This window comes from Danio aesculapii, chromosome 19, assembly GCF_903798145.1.
Source record: "Danio aesculapii chromosome 19, fDanAes4.1, whole genome shotgun sequence".
In the NCBI taxonomy this organism is placed as follows: domain Eukaryota; kingdom Metazoa; phylum Chordata; class Actinopteri; order Cypriniformes; family Danionidae; genus Danio; species Danio aesculapii.
Genome location: NC_079453.1, coordinates 15,017,817 through 15,037,989, shown reverse-complemented (window position 1 = coordinate 15,037,989; position 20,173 = coordinate 15,017,817). Strand labels below are relative to the sequence as shown.

The 20,173-nt window shown below is 37.1% G+C and overlaps 1 protein-coding gene across 2 annotated transcripts in view; it reads right to left on the bottom strand.

The window, feature by feature from the left end:
* Window positions 1-13,101: 13,101 nt before the first annotated feature.
* Window positions 13,102-20,173, bottom strand: part of foxo6b (forkhead box O6 b) — a 45,703-nt gene continuing 38,631 nt past the window's right edge. For both annotated transcript variants that reach the window (XM_056479655.1, XM_056479656.1), the window contains exon 2: window positions 13,102-14,964. In XM_056479655.1, coding sequence (XP_056335630.1) covers window positions 13,279-14,964 — 1,686 coding nt within the window. In that variant the 3' untranslated portion in view covers window positions 13,102-13,278. The remainder of the gene's footprint in view (window positions 14,965-20,173) is intronic.

The following is a 20,173-nucleotide window of genomic DNA, read 5'->3' as shown; positions in this document are numbered from 1 at the left end:
AATCATCATTCATCTATAAGTGATTAATCTATAAATGATATCACACATGGGTTCATGAGTACATTCGCAAATCTTTGTCAAGTACCACAATACGTAGTTACATCCATAAACGTCAGTTAAAACTGCACAGTGCTAAAAGGAAATCCTGTGTTAACAATGTCCTGATGCACTGTGGACTTCTCTGGGCTCGAAGGCATCTAGGATGGACCATCATACAGTGGAAATGTGTACTATGGTCAGATCAATCAGTATTTCAGGTATTTTTGGGGAAAGGGTGCCATATGCTCTGGACCAACTAAGAAAAAGATCTCCCAGACTGTTACCAGCAACAAGTCCAAAAGCCAGGCTTTGTCATGGTATGGGGTTGTGCCCTTGGCAAAGGTAACTTGCACTTCTGTGATGGCACCATTAATGCTGTATGGTACATAGCGATTTTGGAGCACAATATACTGCCTTCTTTTCCAGGGGCTCCCATGCAAATTTCAACAAGACAATGCAAAACTACATTCTCTACGTATTACAAAGTCTTGGCTGCGAAGGAAGAGGATGAAGGTACTTGACTGGCCTGCCTGCAGTCCCAACCTGTCTCCAATAGAGAATGTGTGGCCCATTTTTAAGCCCAAAATGCAACAACAAAGATTCCATCCTGCCCACCTTAGAACTGGGAGAATGGGACAAAATTACACCTGAAACACTTCATCACTTGATGTCATCAGTAACTAAATGTCTCTTAAGTTTTGTGAAAAGAAATGGCAACATTACAAAGTAATAAATGCTTTACTGTTTCAATTTTTCCAAATTTGTTGCAAAAAACTAAATTAAAATACATGTTTATTTGTTGTATTGTCTGCAATGAGCTACAAGTCAAAGTAAATTAAGACATTACTACTTTCTTTTTTTTATTTGCGTTTCCCATACTGTTCCAACTTTTTCTGATTTGGAGTTTATTCATTCTTTTATTTTCCTTCGGATTGGTCTCTATTTTAAAGGTTGCCACAGTTGATGAACTAGCTATTCTAGCATACTGTATGTGTTACAACCCAGTACTGGGAAACACCCATACACACTCATACACCACAGCCAATTTAGTTTTATGCAATTAATCTATTCTGCATGGCTGTGGGGGAAACCAGTGATATTCTTGCTATAAGGCGATGGTGCTAACCACGGAGCCACCATGCCGCCCTGATTTAAAGTTGTATATATATATATATATATATATATATATATATATATATATATATATATATATATATATATATATATGTATATATATATTTGGTTCCAACCAAGAGCTCAGTATATGATGTTTAGATATTTCTTTTGTCATAACTTTGATCACAAAACCAGTCATAAGTGTCAATTTTTGGAAATTAATATTTATGTCCTGTCAAAGTTGTATAAATAACCTTTCCAATGATCATTTGTTTTAGGATAGGGTAAAACTTGGCCAAGATATAACTATTTGAAATTTTGCAATCCGAGGGTTAAAAAACAAATTAAAAGACAGAGAAAATCACCTTGAAGGTGTCTAGACTTTTTTGCAATGCATATTACAAATCAAAAATTGAATTTGTATAAGTTGTATATGTACGGTTGGAAATTGCATGGAAGATGATATTATTTTAATATTCTACTGATTTCAGTAATAAATAACAACTCATATTTTTGGCTCATACAATGTATTGTTGGGTATCCCCACAAATATAACCATGTACCATAAGACTGGTTTTGTAGTTCAGGGTCACAAATCAAATTTTCCATGCACTTTCAGTACACAGCGCAATGCAACCTGTTTTGTATGAGCTTGTGCTTCCTACTCCCCTCATTCATATGCATATGAATTGGAGTGCAAAGTTGTGTTGACGGTGATTTCCAAACACCAAATCACCAACTCCCACTGAAAAAAAGAAGGATTTCTGGTTACCTTGTTGGGATGTCAGTGCGTTATCTATTCTACCTAGACTACATTACTTCTCATTTACATAAAGTTAAACCACTGGTCTTTGTTTCTAGTCTTCCCAAATTACCAGCGCTCATAAAAAATGAATGACATTTGGTTGCTGTAAATCGCTTTGCATACGAATGCTCCTCCGCTCAGTCAAATATAATGCTAGGCTTATGTGATATGTCATATTAAACACAATTTCAACAAGTCCATATAACTTTATAGCCTGTACATTGTGAACCACAAATGAAGTCATTGAACATACACATCAGTGTATTCCACACAGAATTTACAAAGTATCTGCAGTTATCAGAGAGTATGGGGATGAAGCCGAATGCAAATCAGAGGTGGTATATGAAATGACAATGAATATATGATCATGAATAATGCAGCCCTTTTCTACAGCACAATGCTGAGAAAAAAGCCCTGAGAGCTGAGAAAGAATTTTGGAATAGAATGCATTATAGAATAGGAATTGAAATAGAAAAGGTTGGGGGGGCTTAGCTGTCACAGCGCTGTCACTTCCTCTGTCAGAATAAATCCATCAAACACTGGGAATAAATCAGGCTGCTCTCATTTGCATTGAGCATGGTGAGAAACCCGGGTTCAATAACACATGCTGTTTTGACAAATCCTGCTCTCAGGGATGAAAAGGGCCCGTGAATCCGGAAGCTTCTATTGTCTGACGTTAATGGGTGCACTTGATACTTAGAGTGCACGTGGAGATGGAGGACTGTAATAGTGTCTCACATGTTTGGACACACTGCTGATTTTTAAAAAAATATTTATTGGTTTCGATATTAAATTCACTTGTCATTAGAATGGCAAAGTTCTTCCATGAAACCCATTGTTCAAAGTGGACATAACACTTTTGTTGGTATCACATTTCTTATCACCATATACAGAACATTATCACAATATTTATCTAGGGTGTAAAAATTACTTTAACAGGTGTGTATATATATATATAAATATATAAACTTAGTGTATTGCATTGTTGAATATACATTTCCATCATTAGCCCTCTTGTGAAATTGTTGTTCATTTTCACATATTTTCCAGGTGATGTTTTTTCCAGAAGATTTTTTTTAAAATATATAATTTAAACCAAAATTATGTTGTCTTTGCAATGATGAGTTATTTCACAAGATACTTTAGTACTAAAATAGTATTTAGCTTAAAGTGCAATATAGACACTTGAGTTAAACAACATTAGACGACAGTGGTTTGCACTGTAGCCACTCGAAAAAAATATTTATGTATTTCCTAAGAGGCTAATAATTTTGATCTTTAAAATAGTTGTTGTTATTATTATTATTATTATTATTATTATTATTATTATTATTATTATTATTGCATTAAAATTGAGAGAAATTATAGTTAATTAATGAGATAATTTTATTAGCTATTAACTCAATTTAATAAAAGGATTATGACTTTCTGTTTTAATGTGTTAATAGACAGTAACAAAGAATTCAATTGATAGTTCAACCAAAAATAAAAATTGTGCTACTATTTGCTCAACTTTCACTTGTTCCAAACCTGTTTGAGTTTCTTTCTTCTGTTGAACACTAAATATATTTTGAAAAACAATGGATACTAGTAATTACTGATTTCAATTGCATTTGTTACTCCTACTGTGAATGCCTGTTTAAAGATTTTTTTTGTATATATAAGAAACGCTTGCCAAAAAGGAAAACACTCTAAGAAAAAATAGTACAATGCTGTACCAAAGAAGGTACAAACCCTTGTCATCGGGGCAGAACCTTTTTATGGAACATAAATTTACCTTAAGACAAAGAAACAAATTTGTACCATTGCAGTTTGTACCTTTAAGGACATGATTGGTACCATGGGAAACCAAAACTTTTGGGTACTTGCAGATACAATATTGTACCTTCATCAAAGATACAAATCTGATCCATGAAGGTACCGCTACAGTGACAAGACACTTTGTACCTTAACAGTGTCAAATGTGTTCCTTCAAGAACTATTCAAAGGCATTTTGCTTTATCCAAAATGAGTCAATTTATTTTCAGTATATATAAAACATCAAATACATTTTTAAACAATATTATTTACAATAAAGAATAAAAAGTACTTTAACATAAATCAAAAGGTCTATTTTTGCTAAGCATTTCACAAAAATGTTACAGAAATACATTCTCCCATGTACAATATAAAACAAATCTTTCTCCAATTTTCACACAATACCTTTGTAATCACTTAAAAGTTAATTTAATTTACTTAATTTTACTTAATAGAAATAGAATTATGCAAAAGTATTGTAACGAGATATGCACAATGTTGGATTAGTTTTACAATACTAAAATGTCTGCATGAACACTTTACACATGCAGGACTTTTGCCAGCTCATTTGCGTATTGAAAAGCAAATGCCAAAAGGTACGGATATCAATAATGAAACTGTATTTATCAGAAAATACTTACCAAATGTTTATTAAAATTGCCTTAAATGTTTAGCGTACAATACCTAAAGTTTTGTTTTACCAGTTGTTTAGTTTTATAGAACTTAATAATTAATGTTTATGGGTTTGTTAAACATACGCTTTTAAATGATGATTCATGTTTTAGTTTGAAAACTATTCATAAAATCACTTTTCCTTTCCATTAATGTTTATTTTCATAGATATTGTAATAAAGGAGTTCTCCAACTCTTATGTACCTTTTCATGAGAACAATTGTGTACCTTCATTTCAGTTGTACCATAAAAGGTACAGAACAGTATCATAAGAGGTCTTTCCTGTACGATATAAGGTACAACTTTTACAAAGGTACAAAACTGTTCCTTAAGGAACATTATTTGTACCACCATGAACTTTTTTCTGAGAGTGTAGGGTGAGAAAATGTTTATTTTTGGGTGAACTATTTCTTCAATAAATGCTTTTTAGTTGTCATTGTATTGACTTTACTTAAATGAACTGATGTTAACAAATGAAACCTTACTGTAGAGAGTTAACAAACATAAGGCCTATTAATAGTCAGAAATTTTTCAAAGCCGTAGGCCAGATTATCGTGAAAATGTTTATGTTTGAAAATAAACGGCCTATTAAGACTTCCAGCATTTGATGCTTTGATGAACAACCACTGCCAATATAGCAATCTGATTAATCATAAAAGACCGTCCATAAAAGACCCTTAATTATCTATTAATTGATTCTTAATAAATAATTATACATAAAAGTATAATTAATAATTATAAAATGTATAAATAATAATTATAAAATAATTATAATAAACAAATAATTATTCACAGTATTTTAAAGTGCCCGGAATGTCAGTATTGCACATTTTCATTATAATATATTGAATTATTGAATAATGGCATATGTCTATTACTCATCTGGTTCATGTTCAGTATAAAAAAATCCTCATTCATATCTTGATTTAAATAATGATTATTTTTCAAAGGAATACGAAAGGGAACTATTTTAAAAAACCTTCAGATAAAAGAATAATAACAGTTTTACCTTAATTGAATTAAATAACAGCACTAGTAATTTGCAGAGCTATTATTCAATATCTGAATTGATATTACATATTCAATAGTTGAATTGTGCTTGTATCATAATTTGATGAACATTGCCCTATTGCTGAATTTAACTGAATCGACATTGAACTGACTTGAGCTGAAAAATGATGTGTTTTGCTGTAGAGTTGAATTCAACTTTGAACATTCACACTGTTTTCGATTAAAATTTAATCGATGTTGAACTAACCCTCTATTGTATGATATTTTTGTTAATTCCCCTGCCACTGTTTCTTTAAGAGAAGATATAATTTAGCCAATGATGTGCTTTGGTTAAATCACATGATGTGCAGTGTTTTTCTGTGGCGCGAATTCTGACAGACTGGCGTTTATCGTGAACAGTTGCTGAATGCAAATGAAAACATCAATAAAAACAAAGGATCAACTCATGTCAGATCCAAAATAAAAATCCGAGACATCACCTCCAGTAAGTTATGATTACATATTCACAAAAACGTTTTTATCAAATCTGTTTTTTTGGTAAATCGATCAAATTTGTGCGTTGGCAAATGACAATAGTGGAATGTGCAATATTGCAATAGGTTAGCTAGCTAGCAAAGTCAGCTGTGATCTTTTAAGTTGTAACAATAACAACATGAATGCTAGATGACATAATGTTGATTAGTCATGTTAATGGCATTTGCATTATGGATAAAATTTAATTATAATGGCAATACTACTTTTGGTTAGAAATAAATACAGAGAACGGTGTATTAGCAAGCACCACCATGTTCTATGGTAAGTGAAAGAAGAAAAAGACAGAACTGGCTCTTCCTGCAGATGAAAGTGAGGATGAGATAGGTTTTAGTGACCATGAGAATGATGCAGACTGGACATAAAAAGAGCAGTGATGCAGACAGTTCAATTAAGTTAGCTCAGATAAGGCAGGTGTAGTATAATATATAGTATAATATATAGACATTGTTAGCTAGTAGCTACATTATTCTGATGCATCTGGATATATTAGACTTGTTATTTGTTTGCTATAATATTTACTGGAGGAAATATTTATACCTACTGTATGCTGTATGCATATAATACAATATTATGTTTGTTTTCAATAATATTCAGCAAAAAAATTATGGAATAAATGAAAGCTGTTGGAATATCAGTTGTTGGAAAGTATGTTTAAGGTGTCATTTATAAATTCTGTGTTAAAGCTTATAATACTGCAACACCAATCAAATAATTTTAAACAATACAGTTATTAAATATTAGGAAAGTTCTAAATTAGAAATTTCTAAGTGGTTTTCTATTCTATTGGATTGTATTCTATTGTATTCTATAAATTTCTATTGGACATTTGTGCCATATGGCAACATATCATAAAGCACCTTAAAAATCTCCCCAAATTTGGATAGCACTTCAAGTTAAGCCATTCTAAGAAAAGAAAAACAGTTTTAAATTTTTTATATATATAGAACTATCATAACGTGTGCAGTAGAGGGCTAAACTTGGCTGAATATTGCCACATTTTTATATTAACCAAGCTTCACAGCATGTGAAATGTGTTTCCTAATTGAAGAATGTAAACAAATACGTATCTTCTTATTTTATTACTGCAAAGCTACTTTAAAAATTTGCCTTTATAAATGAATGTGACACGACATGATTCTTTTCCATGCAAAACCTATAGTGACTGTAGTCTTTCAATCACAAAGTCCTGTAAAAGCAGTCGATACAGATCAAGTATTGGGTCACACTTTATTTTGATGGTCCGTTTGTTGAATCTAAATTAAGTTGCATCTACATGCCAACTAATTTTCGTTAGAATATAAGTAGACTGTTAGGTTGGAGTTAGGGTTTGGGTTAGGGTTAGTGTAAGAATCAACACAATCTCACGGCAATTCGTAACTTTTTTTTAGTGGCTAATTCGTAAGAATTCGTACGATCTAATTCGTACAATTTAGTACGATTTGCTCATCCTCCAATGACGGTTGGGTTTAGGGGCGGGGTTAGGTGCCACGCCTCCTTTTTAAAATCGTACCGTTTCGTACGACTGAACTCGTACGAATTCGTACGAATTAGCCACTAAACTGTCAAAACGTAAAATACTTACGTTTTCTTGTGAGATCAGGCTGGTAAGAATACAAGTATTTGCAAAGTTTCTTATAGTCAGTTAAACGTCTGTTGAAGGAGCAGTATCAACAAATATTAAGCAGACAGTCTACTAATACTCAAACGGACCATCAAAATAAAGTGTTACCAAGTATTGTATTCTAGGCATTCAGAGCTTTGTGTGAGAGGAATCTTTCTTCAGAAATTCTGAAATGAAAATGACATCAAAACTTTTTTGTATCTTAAAATGTATGCACATTCAACTTCAGCCAAAGTGAAGGTTGTTCGATCAAGAAAAAAATATGCAGTCTGCTTCTCATATGATTTCAGGAAACTTTTTTCATGGTTGTTTTATAGTCCTTTTTGGAAGTTGACTGGCAAAGCTTGATTTGTAGCCTTTGTATTCTATGGATAAAAAAAGTCAGAAAGGATTGGGACTAAAAGAGGTTAATGTAAGTAAATGAAATTTCAATCCTGGATGAAGAACTCCTTTATTTCTGTAGCTAAATTAAAATAATCTGTTTTTATGGTTATCATTATCTCAAGGGAAGAGGGGGAGGAGTCATGTTGGGAGTGAGCATGTGTTTCCAGTACCGTTTCACTCTCTCTTTTCTCTCTTTTTCTCTCACGACTCAGTTGTCCGTTTCTCGCTCACGCACAGTCGCCTGTGGAGGCGAGGCAAAGCCAGAGATGAGCGGAGTCAATTAGACGATCAGCAATGTATGTGTGTCACTGTGTGTGCGTGCGCATGTGTGTGTGTGTGAGTCTCAGAGAAAGATGTGGAACAGTATGGCACTGCAGATGCCAGCATTCCCTCAGTGAAAAAGCTTCCATAGGGACAAGGACAGCTGTGGAACAGCATCAGGGGTGTTAACGAGCCTTATCACACACACACACACACGCACACACACACACACACACACACACACACACACACACGCACACACGCACACACACACACACACACAAGCATAGTAAATGATGCACTTTTAAATTAATGTATACACATTCTGTTTCAAAACCTACTGAACTGTCTATATCATGAATGTGCTTCCAATATGAGGGCCTTGCAAAATGTAGACTAATTTTAGACAAATTCAAAGAGAGCCTTGCACGCTCAAAAAATTTGGTTTGTTGTTTATTCAGACATCTTATTTAAAATGAGCTGAAACAACACAATTCTTGAGTTTTTTTGGAAGGACGATTTAATTGTTTTATGTTCATTTCACTTAAATCTGTATAAACTAATAAGCTAACTTAAGTCCTTCATGTTGTCCCAACACTAATCGATTGCATGGAGCCCTGCGATTTTTACAGTGCATGTGTCCTTTATATAGAAGGCAATTGTGGAATGTATTAGGAGTAGAAATTTGATCAATAATAATAATACATTATTATTTTATTCAGTGCTCAACTCTCCCAATTGCAGACCAGTGTTGTACAGTATAATAGCATCAGCTTAGCTTCGTGCCACTTTTATATTAAGTCCCTGATTATGTAAAGTTTGTGAAAAATGTATGTCACATTAAAAGGGCCTATGTTCGCAATAAACAGTAGCTCTCTAAGTTTTGAATTCTGTATATGAACAGTATTTGCTTTTATAAACCGTATAAAATTCCCATGACACACATGGAAACACACATAATGAGTATTATTCTCACTGACCTCCTTGGCATCCCACAGGAAAATGTTGTTGCTCTGGGGTCGCTCTTTCATAGTTCAAGAGCATTAATTGAATTCTCAGTTGTTTTATTTATTATCTACTTTGCCTAAAAAGGTTCTCCTAAAATAATATCTCATAAAAGAAGAAAATAAATACATTTAAAAAAAGTTTGCTGAAATACAATAAAAATACTTCTAAAAAAATTAAGTACTTTAATTGCCATCAATTACACTAAAAACTTGTGACATCTATAGAACTTTCTTTCTACATCTACAGAAAAAGGCTCTGTAGATTACCACAAATGTGCTTCAGACTTAGAAAAGCTTGGTTCCTTCAAGATTTCCCATTGTAAGATTCTTCGAACCAAACATTACATTTGAAGAGTTCATTTTCAAAAAAAACAAAACAAAAAACAAACAATCTTTGGAATATTTCAGAAATGTTGAGGGTTTTTTTGGCAATTGAGTTTTCTTTCTTAAAATTTTGATAGAAAATCATTAACCACTCTTTTTTAATCATCAGTCAGCTAGTGTATTTAACCAAGCCCTGCTTTCATTTATTTTTTTTTCACTTATTCAATATTATATTTCACTTGAGGATTTGTCTCAATACCGAACAAAACTTTAGTCATGACATCTTACATAAATTTTAAGTGGATTGTTTTCTAAAAGAGATAAGCAAGGTGTTAAAGATCTCATTTGTGATTTTTTTTTTCTTATACCCAAGATTCTTTACACAGAAAAAAAAAGGCTTTCGAGTTTTTCAATTTCTCTTTTGTTTTATTTTACAGGCCACAAGATGAGCAGATACATCATTTAATAAAAAAAAAGAAATAAAACTGATATTTGCTTGTCAAAAAATATTATACAATTTTCTCAATACAGATTTTTGTACAGCATGAAACAGAAATGAACTGTAATAAAATCATGATAATATAGATGAATGGGATACAGGAGTTCCATACCGTCATCCACAAGCCCATCTCTATACCCAATAAATATAAACTGTGTATATTATATTATTGATAGCCAGGCATAGTAAATACCAGGGCACAATTTCAATTCATTTTCATATCATTTCAGGTACATCACTGTGCTACACACACACACACACACACACACACACGCATACACGCTCACGCACACATGAAGCTGAGCGCTGAAGCAGGCGTGGGCCAGCAATCAAAATCACAGTTGGATAACAACAGATTCCTGGCCACCTCAAAAAGAACATAAAGATGGGAATGAAAGCGGATGAAGACAGGGCTCATTGTCCTTGGCAGGAAAGAGAGACAGTGAGAAAGAAGGATGGCTATCTGATCGGGCCGTGTGAGAAACACTGTAGAGAGCCACTTGACATTTGGCCTGATTCAAACAGCTCTGCTGAGGGAAGCTACTCTGACAGACTCTCTCTCTCTCTCTCATGCACACAAACACACACACACCATCTCTATCTGTGAGGGCTTCTTTTTTTCTTCTTCTTTCAAGCAACCTAGTGCCGTCCTTTTCAACTCACTCTCTGTCAGTTTCCTTTATCTTTTTTAACCGCCCTTTCTATTTCGCTCACCATGTACGTTTTTTCTCATCAAAATTTAAGCAGAACAAAAAGCTGCATCCAAGTCATATATCTGTGGATGGTTTCAGTCTTTGAGAAAGCACCTGGCTGGATTTAAAGGGGGAAAAGGGAGGTGGGGTGGGGGGTTCTTTATGAAACATCAGTAATGGCAGACAAAAGCAAACAAACAAACAGAGTGAATGAAATAACCTGAAACACTAAATTATCAACGACTTGGTTAGAATCTTAGTCACCACAGTTTCAGTTCTTGTTGGAGAGAAACAGACAATTCTCATTCAATTCGTAATAAGGTCGAATGCACTCCTTGAGCATCAGAACATGATAATTCAAATATTTGGTCTTGGAATGGTTTTACTTTGGCAGTCATGACACCACTCTTGAATTTGACTAGTAGTGTGCATGAAGCCATTATAATTGTGTAATTATGAATCACTGCAAGTGTATTGTTTGGTCTTCTGACTTGATCAGGAAGGTGCTGCTTCATTCAGTCTTCAAATTTTGCCAATTAATACATTTACCAAAGTAGCTTTTGCTATACTTCCCAAAGATATTTGTATAATGTCTTTCTTGACAGCAAATAATTTAGCAATTGTTAAAATAGATAGGCCAGCAATTCACATACAGGCAATTTTGGTTTGATAGCCTCGCGTTGCTTTGAAAAAATCTCATACCAAAGACCAAACTGTCAGAGCTCTTTTATATCTGATATGTGTTTTAATTGCCAGTCAAATTATCAGGCCTACCTTTTAGCTACATTCATAACAGCGATTTAATTATGTCAATTATGATACTCATGTGGTGTGTCCATTACTTTATACTTTCCAGTATCGATAGTGGGGAGACAAATTGCATATTAAATGTATGCTTAAATGTGCCCCTTTCATTTCCACCCATGTCAAAATTACAGATCTCTCTGTCAGAAATCCATAGTGTTATGTTACATTCAAAATGAAAAAATACACACTTTCATTTAATTACTGATTCTGGGAGATCACAGGATAATGGTAGCATGATAGGTCAAGTCTGCAAAGAGAATATAGCACCGATTTATTTATTTTTTTGCTTGCTGCCTAACTTAATCAGCATTCAGGTCACTAGTGTAGAAAACAAAAGCTTTGGAAGATGGTGGAATTGTTGGAACTATATATTTATTAGTTTTAAGTTTTTGAGACCTCAGTCTATATATGAGACAGCATCCATTTAAGATACAGTAGAACTACTATCTGATGGTTAGTTGAGTTGCTTGTTACAAAGACATTTCCAGAGTCCAGTTCTGTATTAAATTACCACAGTTAATGAAGGTTGACAAAGCTTCAAATTTGATCAATCATCATTGATTAGGTAGGGTAGAGATATGGGTAGGGCTGACCGACAGTGAAGGGTACTGTTGCTCAAACAAAGCCAAGGCATTAGCTTAAGACAGAGGAAGAGTGCCACAGAGTAGCTAGGTTGAGGTGAACGAGGAAAGAGCCCTGCACAGGATGTGCGGTAGTGTTGGATCGTTCCTTATTTCATTACAGGAAAAGCTTTATAAATTCACAGAATGGAGAGGAAGGGGGCATAGTGATAATATTTGCATTTCTCCTTTTCCCCCTCTATCTCTTCATCTCTGCCCTCCCTACCTTCTTCTAATACCCCTCCTCCTGCCCCCCCCATTTACTGCAGAGTGACTTTAATCATCACTTTCGCCAAAACACATTAAGCCGTTGTGTGTCCGGGGAAAAAAAAACAGCCCTGTGCTCTCTGAGCATCACATTCTATTTGCAACAGTGATGCATAGCTGGTGCATTACTTTGGAGATTAAAAAGGATATGCTGAATATCAATAGAGTGTGTCTGATGGATGACTGTCCTGGCCCACAATAAAGGGACATCCAATAGACCTCCTTGGGAGGAGGTGCGTACATTTACCAAAGAAAAGCAGCTCCACACTCAGACACTCACACACCCGCACACACTGACGAATACACAAATGACAGCACAGACACTCAGACAGCTATAGCAACTGCTCAATCCTGTACTCATGTTTAGTAAAACAACACCAATGCTTAATTATTTACTTTTTTTGTTCAGCAAGGATAACAAAGTCGTTTGCATACATTAAACCCAGGCCAGCGGACAATGTGATTCCTCCCAGGTCGCGGGGTGGTCGTTACAGCATCAGAATGGATGGCCATGTAAAGTGCTTCAGAGCTTTTGCCCAGAAAGAGATTGAGGTGATGAATTGAGCACAAACTGAAGGACATGAACCACAGAAAAGACTGTTAGGGCACTATGACATTATTCCACAGCAGGGACAATGGAGTAGATGGGGTGGGGTGGGGTGGAGGGGGGTTCAGGGAATAATTATGAGTCCAGAATCTGACATCAGTGAAAGGGAATATTGGTCAGTTTGTTCATTATAATTCCCAACTTGACCTGCTGCCCTTCAGAAGGCTGTATGGTTGAATGTTTGCCTATTTGAAGGCCCTCAATGTCCTCGCAGTTTACCCAGGCACCCAACTCTGGCTATTGTGTGATTGCTGAGGTCCTGCAAAAACCCCCATTCCCATCCCCAAACCCATTCCCATGCCAACACCCTGTGATAATGACCCGTCAAAGTTAAAGTCCATTCCCTCTGTTGAGTCCATAAAGTCATTCAGGAGGATGGATTCCACATCACAATCCAAACTGTTCTGGTGCACATCCATTTCCAGCTCAGATTGCAACCGGTTTTGAGGATCCTGGTGATGGTTAGCTTGGTGGTTTCCATGGTAATTAGCATTCTGTGATGTGTGGTGGTAATACCCCTGCCAGGGTTCTGTCATGCCCTGGTGGAGTTGGGAACCTGGGTAGGATTGATGGCGAGGATGGGGAGCTGAAGCCAGGCGACATGGGTCTTGGGGTACATCCAAGACACTGGCAGGGTTAGGAGGGAGAGAAGTAGAAGGAAGATGAGCACGTGGGCCATAAAGGCTAGATGATTTGTGGTTGTAGGGTTGCAACATGTCATTGCTCACCCTGGGAGAAAGATCTGGTTGTCTGGAATTGTTGTGTTGAAGGTGATTGTGCATGTGATTGGGACTAGCACTGAGTTTGTGGTCATGAGATACATAGTCATGGCCACTATGTTGTTTATGGTGATTGTAGTCAAGACTTGGGTGATGCTTATTATGAGCTTGATTGGGAGTATGATGATGGCTTGGGTTTTGCTCATGAGTTACTCCATGACCATTGTGAAGGCTTTGACTGGAATTGCGATTGTGGCCATGCTCTGGGTTATGATTGTGATTCTGGCTGTGATTGTGGCTCTGATTGTGGCCGTGAGAATGCACAGCAGTGTTGGATTGTGACATAAGTGAATGAGATGTTCCTCCTTGCCCCACAACCATGTCCTTACTACAGTATTGTGGCCCTCCAGCAAGCAAACTTTCAAGAGCATTGTTCTCTGAGTATGCCCTAAGGGCACGCTGGAAGCTGGTAGGCTTATTTTCCTGAATAGTCTGCATAGGCGTATGATGATGCCTAAGCATGCCCATGGATGGTTGGCCATAGACTGTACCACAGTAGGAGGTCTCTGCTTTAGGTGCAGGGCCATAGTGATATCCATTGCGCTTAAGTGGTAGAGGCTGGGAGTAGCCCTCTTCCAAGCTGATTGCTCCAGTAAGATCAGCTAGATGTGGAAGCTCAACAGAGGGACAATGTCCACCTGTTCCCAGTGCTGGAGATCTTGTGCTGGTGGGGCTAGGGTAGAGTCGTGGGGAGGCTGAACATGAAAGTCCTCCTTCCTCTGGTTCATCGGGTTCTGTCTCAGCCAGAATAGGAGACAAGCATCCACTTAACGTTGATGCAGAAGAACTTGTTCTGGAGTGGAGGTCTGTCCAGGCATCAAACTCTTCACTTCCAATGCCCATTACTCCTTTCCCTGCGGGGCTTCCATGTTCAGGCGATCCCTGTATTCCAGGTCCTCCAAGCTCTCTACCCATTCCCACAGCTGCTGTTCTCTTCCGGCTGACTCTGCCTCGACTCTTTAGGTACTTAGTGCCATTGTCCATGGATACAGCTCGTCTGCGGGGCCCTTTGCCCATTTTTCCACCTTCGGGGTTAAGCATCCACCAGGAACTTTTTCCTGTTCCCTCATTTTGAACACGGATGAATCGGGTATGCAGGGAGAGGTTGTGTCTAATGGAGTTCTGTAGATATAAGAAAAAAAAGTAGGAATAAGGCATTAATCATTTTAAACATGGCATCAAAGTACCAAATTCAAATTAAATTTGTTTACAGTTTTCATATAATTTACATATATACATTTACTACATACATTGAAGAGCCATAATAAGCATGAATGATAAACAAAACCATGAATAATGGGTGCATTTATTAATAAATATTATTTGGATAAATTAAACAGTTATTGATAGGCACTGACTGCTGTGGTTATATATATATATATATATATATATATATATATATATATAAACAAAAACCAGAGAGTGAGAGAAAGAGAGAGAGAGGATTCAGTGATACAGATGCAGCAAAGAAATGCTTTTCTTTCTTTGGAGAATAACAATTTATATAATATATATATATATATATATAATATATATATATATATATAGATATATATATATATATATATATATATTATATATATATATAAATTGTGGAATACAAGGAATATTCAAAAAATATTTTATATTGAGCAAGTGCTATTCAAATCAACAGATATTCAAAATAAGATTATTCAGGGTGCAAGTTCCTATAAAACTCTAAAAACAGTTCATGGCACTCATTGCAGGAAGAGGTGAAGCCCCTCTTGGCTGCTCAGGCAAATCAATACTGTAAGCAGACCAGCTCCTGCACGGCACACGCTTTCTCTGACTCACGCTGCAGCTAGCCAAGCCAAGTCCACACGCACATCAAACCGTAGTCAAGGTTACCCAAATGAATCACACGTGGCAACCTGATCACAGACGCCTCTATCGATTGCAGTCTTGGGGAAATATGAGGGAAAGCCAGAGAGTGAGATGAGAAAGCGAGAGCGAGGCGTGATTTTGGCAAGCTAGCGATCCTGGAGAGCACCAGACAAAGGAAACCAAACCAGAGAGTGAGCGAAAGAGAGAGAGGCTTCAGTGGTACAGATGCAGCAAAGAAATGCTTTTATTTCTTTGGCGAATAACAGAGTCAAGAATGTTAATGACTGTTATAGTCTCCGATGTGAATTGGTCGATATGTTGTTCCAGCGGTGGCAGTATAGCAAACTATGATGTAAAACACCTGTTCACATACAGTAAGTGATGTGTACATCATTGCATAGAACATGACCCACTATCAACTGTAAATATTTCATAATTTATTATGCCTTCTGAATTTAATAAATACAATTTAAATGATTATTATGTGCTTTAATAAACCAATAAGGCACTCAAGGCTGTGATATATTGTAAATCATGTTATTCATACTTGTTTATAAAAGTCACAGCAAAAAGCATTCCGTTGTGCATCACACCTAACAATGCACTTCATCTATTCACATGTATAGATACCAAGGTCTCCAATACCTTGTAGCTTCATTTTTTCACTCCCAGTAGCATGTTTTATTTGTCAACTACCCTCACATATAAAAAGTACAAATGATTTAATTCAATAAGAAATGTATTGACTACTTTTATTTAAACTTTAAGCAATCAAACATTTTTAATGATTAGTTTATAAAGTGTTTGGATGGAATCTATTGAAATATACAAGCTTTTTTATTAACTTGTGTATGATGTGCTTGGCTTCCAGGACATTATAAAGAAAGACTGCCACAGAATGAGGCCAACTACTGTAATTTTAGATTGTATGGCATCTGTACTCAGAAAAGATTAGGACAGTAATTTCGTACCCATTCCTAAAAAAAGTAGATCAAATGTTTCAGTCTGCTTCTGCTTGTGTCATGCTTAAAATCTATGGGACCCAAGACAAAATGTTTTGCTTGTTCCCCTTTTGCCCAGGTGGACTAAATAGGACAAAGTTCCTAGCTGTCCCTTGCTGATGGAAGCTGTGGTGCACATCCTTCAGAAAACTAAAGTCCTCTCTGTTTCCCTCTCCATTTTCTTCTCTCCAGTAGGAAAATTATAATCTGTCCATCAAAACCTCAAAACTACCAACAATCCATATAATGTGTTGACATGTGTACACAGCAACAGTAATGTAGTGTGGGCTCCACTCCTTACAAACACACCGTCACACTCAGCGCTGCATAGCCTCTTCACACCCTCCTTCACTCAGATTCCCTCATTCTCACACTCATTCATCTCTTTCTCCGTGTCCCGCATTCTGTTTATCACTCTCTTTCGCTCATTCTAATCCTGCCACAATCACACCACTAATTTCATTCACCTGCTCCAACTGAAGAAAAATGCAATAAGACAAAACAAATCTACTTCCTGTCCCTCAATCATCCACAATACAATTACACTTCAAGTGCGTCTATCAGCCCATCTATACTCCATAATCCCCCTTCGCACCCCTTTACGGAAAGCAGCCTCTTGTTTTCTGTAGCGATTCTGAGAACCATTACCACTCACACGAGTGTTCGGATATCAGTCACTGAAAAGAGAGCCAATTACCTTGGCAAAATTTACACTACAGCTGGATATCGACTGTAAAGCAGGCTAATCTTGGAGAACGTGCTGCTTCAGTGTCACCTCACACCTGAGGGGCTAATTCTTCCCCCAACACCAGTGGCAGATTTGCTGCTTTTTGCACCGCTCCCATTCAGCGCGGTGAGAAATTGGATAAGCAAGATGTATTTATGTTCCCTCACCCCCCAGGAAGGGGCTTTATTCTCCACCGGTTATTCTGCCAAATTACACGAGCCCCCGTGCTGGCGAAAGAGCCAGATGCTTCCTGGGCCGTCTTAATCAAAGCCAAATTGAAGCGCGGTGTCATGAGTGGGAACTGCATGCCGAAACGACCTGCGCGAGGTGATCTGAGCGCGACACCCTGACAGCTCCAGCAACCGCGCTCTGTTGCAGGGGTAACCATGACTACAGTGGAAACGGGAAGAGAGGAGCTACGTGCGAGAAGCGGGGGGAAGAGAGAGGCAGATGCCGTTTGATGCTGCAGGTAAACTGCAAACAGCCTTTCATCTCTCTGACAGTCAGACGACTCACCCAACTCGCAAGAGAGCTTCAATCATCAGCAGTCACACCGCTGCTTGAGCTGTCTCAGAGGAACAGTGATTAGCAAGTCAACTATAGGCTGCATGACTTCACAGTAGCTACCAGCACCCCGCCACTCTGCAGATCAGCTCACCAAACAGCCGTCTACACATGAGCTTGTTGTAAAAAGCTTGCATTTTTAAAACATGACAACTCTCAGACTTGAAAGGCCACGCACTGTCATTTAGTCTGTGAAAAGATCCACTCTTTGCCCTTAGTGGCTCCATTAAGATGAGGGAAGAGTACTGGATGTTTGATGGAAGCAGATTATTCATGAAGTCACCAATGCTATGGTGGTGCGGGCTGTGGTGAGCATTATAAATAGCAGGCCTGTGGTTTCGGAATTTGACCTAGACACCTTCAAGCTCGTCTGCCTCTGAGTCATTTGCTGGCCAACCATGTAGCTGTCTGTCTGTGACCTGCTTTGACTTTCTCTGATGTGCGCTACATGCTTTCTGCAACTATTCCGAATAGTGCCATATCTGCAACTATTAACTTAGCTGACATTTTCTCTCTAAAGCTTACAAAAAGTCCAGTTTGTGTGCTGCAGCAAGGACGAAATGTGACACGTAACAGTATAAGCTGGACAGCGATGCCATAACAATTATCTATTATTTGTAGATGCTTCACCAGTCTCCTGCAAGGAATTGAAAGGTTGAATTAGCAGTGGCATTTAGACCTTAAAATTTAAATCCATGGTTAACAGTGACTTGTAGTGGCAATAAAGCTGGGAAGTCATTCTGTCAAAGAATGTGCCAGTGTGAAGAACCCTGCAGGCACAGGACGTCAACATGACATCATATTGACGTTATCCCCCAACGTCGTGGATTTTGTTTGGAAATGAAAATCGGGTTGAAGTCAGAACCCAACATCAGGCCTTGACATTGTGTGGACGTTAGCACTATGGCATCTATCAGACGTTGGATTTTGGTCACTTTCCAACACAACCAAAAATCAACCAAATTTTAACGTAACTTGATGTCGTTATTGGACGTCAAAATAACGTTGTCCTTAGACGCTGGCTAGACATTGAATTTTGGTCACCTGACGTCATGACCTAAATCTAACCTAATATTAACATCTTATGATGTTGTGTGCCTGCTGGGAATGCAAACTCAGAGAAGCTCTCATTGCCTCCTGATACAATTGGATTTGACTGCAGTCTAGGAAGTTCTACAAATTGCCAACAGTTTCCTACAAGATTTTAAACAGCCTTCTACACTCTCAGAAATAAAGGTACGCAAGCTGTCACTTGGTTGGTACATTTTTAAAAGGAACACATTTGTACTTAAAGGGTCCATATTGGTACCTCAAAAGTATATATTAGTACCTACAAATTTTAAGAGGAACAATTTTGTACTTTTTAGGTACTAATTTGTACCCCTTGAGGTATTAATATAATATTATATGGACCTTGTAGGTACATTTTTGTAATCTTTGAAAAGGTACCACCCTAGTGACAGCTCACAGACCTTTACTTCTGAGAGTGTAGTAATATACTGTACACACAGGCCTCCGAATAGAATGCTTGGTGGAGGAAATGTTCAAATGCATGCAAACACAACCTCCCTTACAGACACTTTCAAATATGCCCGGCAAACCGGAAAAATCTGGCAATCAGGTTTAATCCCACTCTAGCCTGCATAATCCAGAGAAATCTAGAGCTAATCCTGGTTAAATCTGGCGGCCCCTTAGCTGACTGTAACCCCTGGAATGCTGCAAAGTAACAGGGATTGAAAGGATCATATGTTGCCCAGGCAGGACGTACGAGAAAGTGTGATGATGGCCGTAATAATCGCTATTGAAATCGAAACATGAGGGCAGTTTTATTATAAAACTAAACGACTGGATTTAGGACATGCACATTTTCTGAAAGAACTGACACTTTCCTTAAATCGAGGTATAGTAGTTATATATTAATGTATAATAGAATGTTGATACTTGCAGCTGCCATCACAGACAATAATAAAACTGCCTTCATTTTAATAGTTTCAAGCCTAAAATGACAGTTATATTCACCATAAAAGAAAATATTATTAGTAATGCTAATACGTAGATTGGTGCATTTTTTTAAATTGAAGTTTATGAACCAAGATCATTGCCTGTTTGACTCCCTGGCACCATTGGCCGCTGGCCCCCTCCTGTTTTCATGTTAGGCACATCTGCCCACAACAAGTTATAAAAAGGTTGCTTT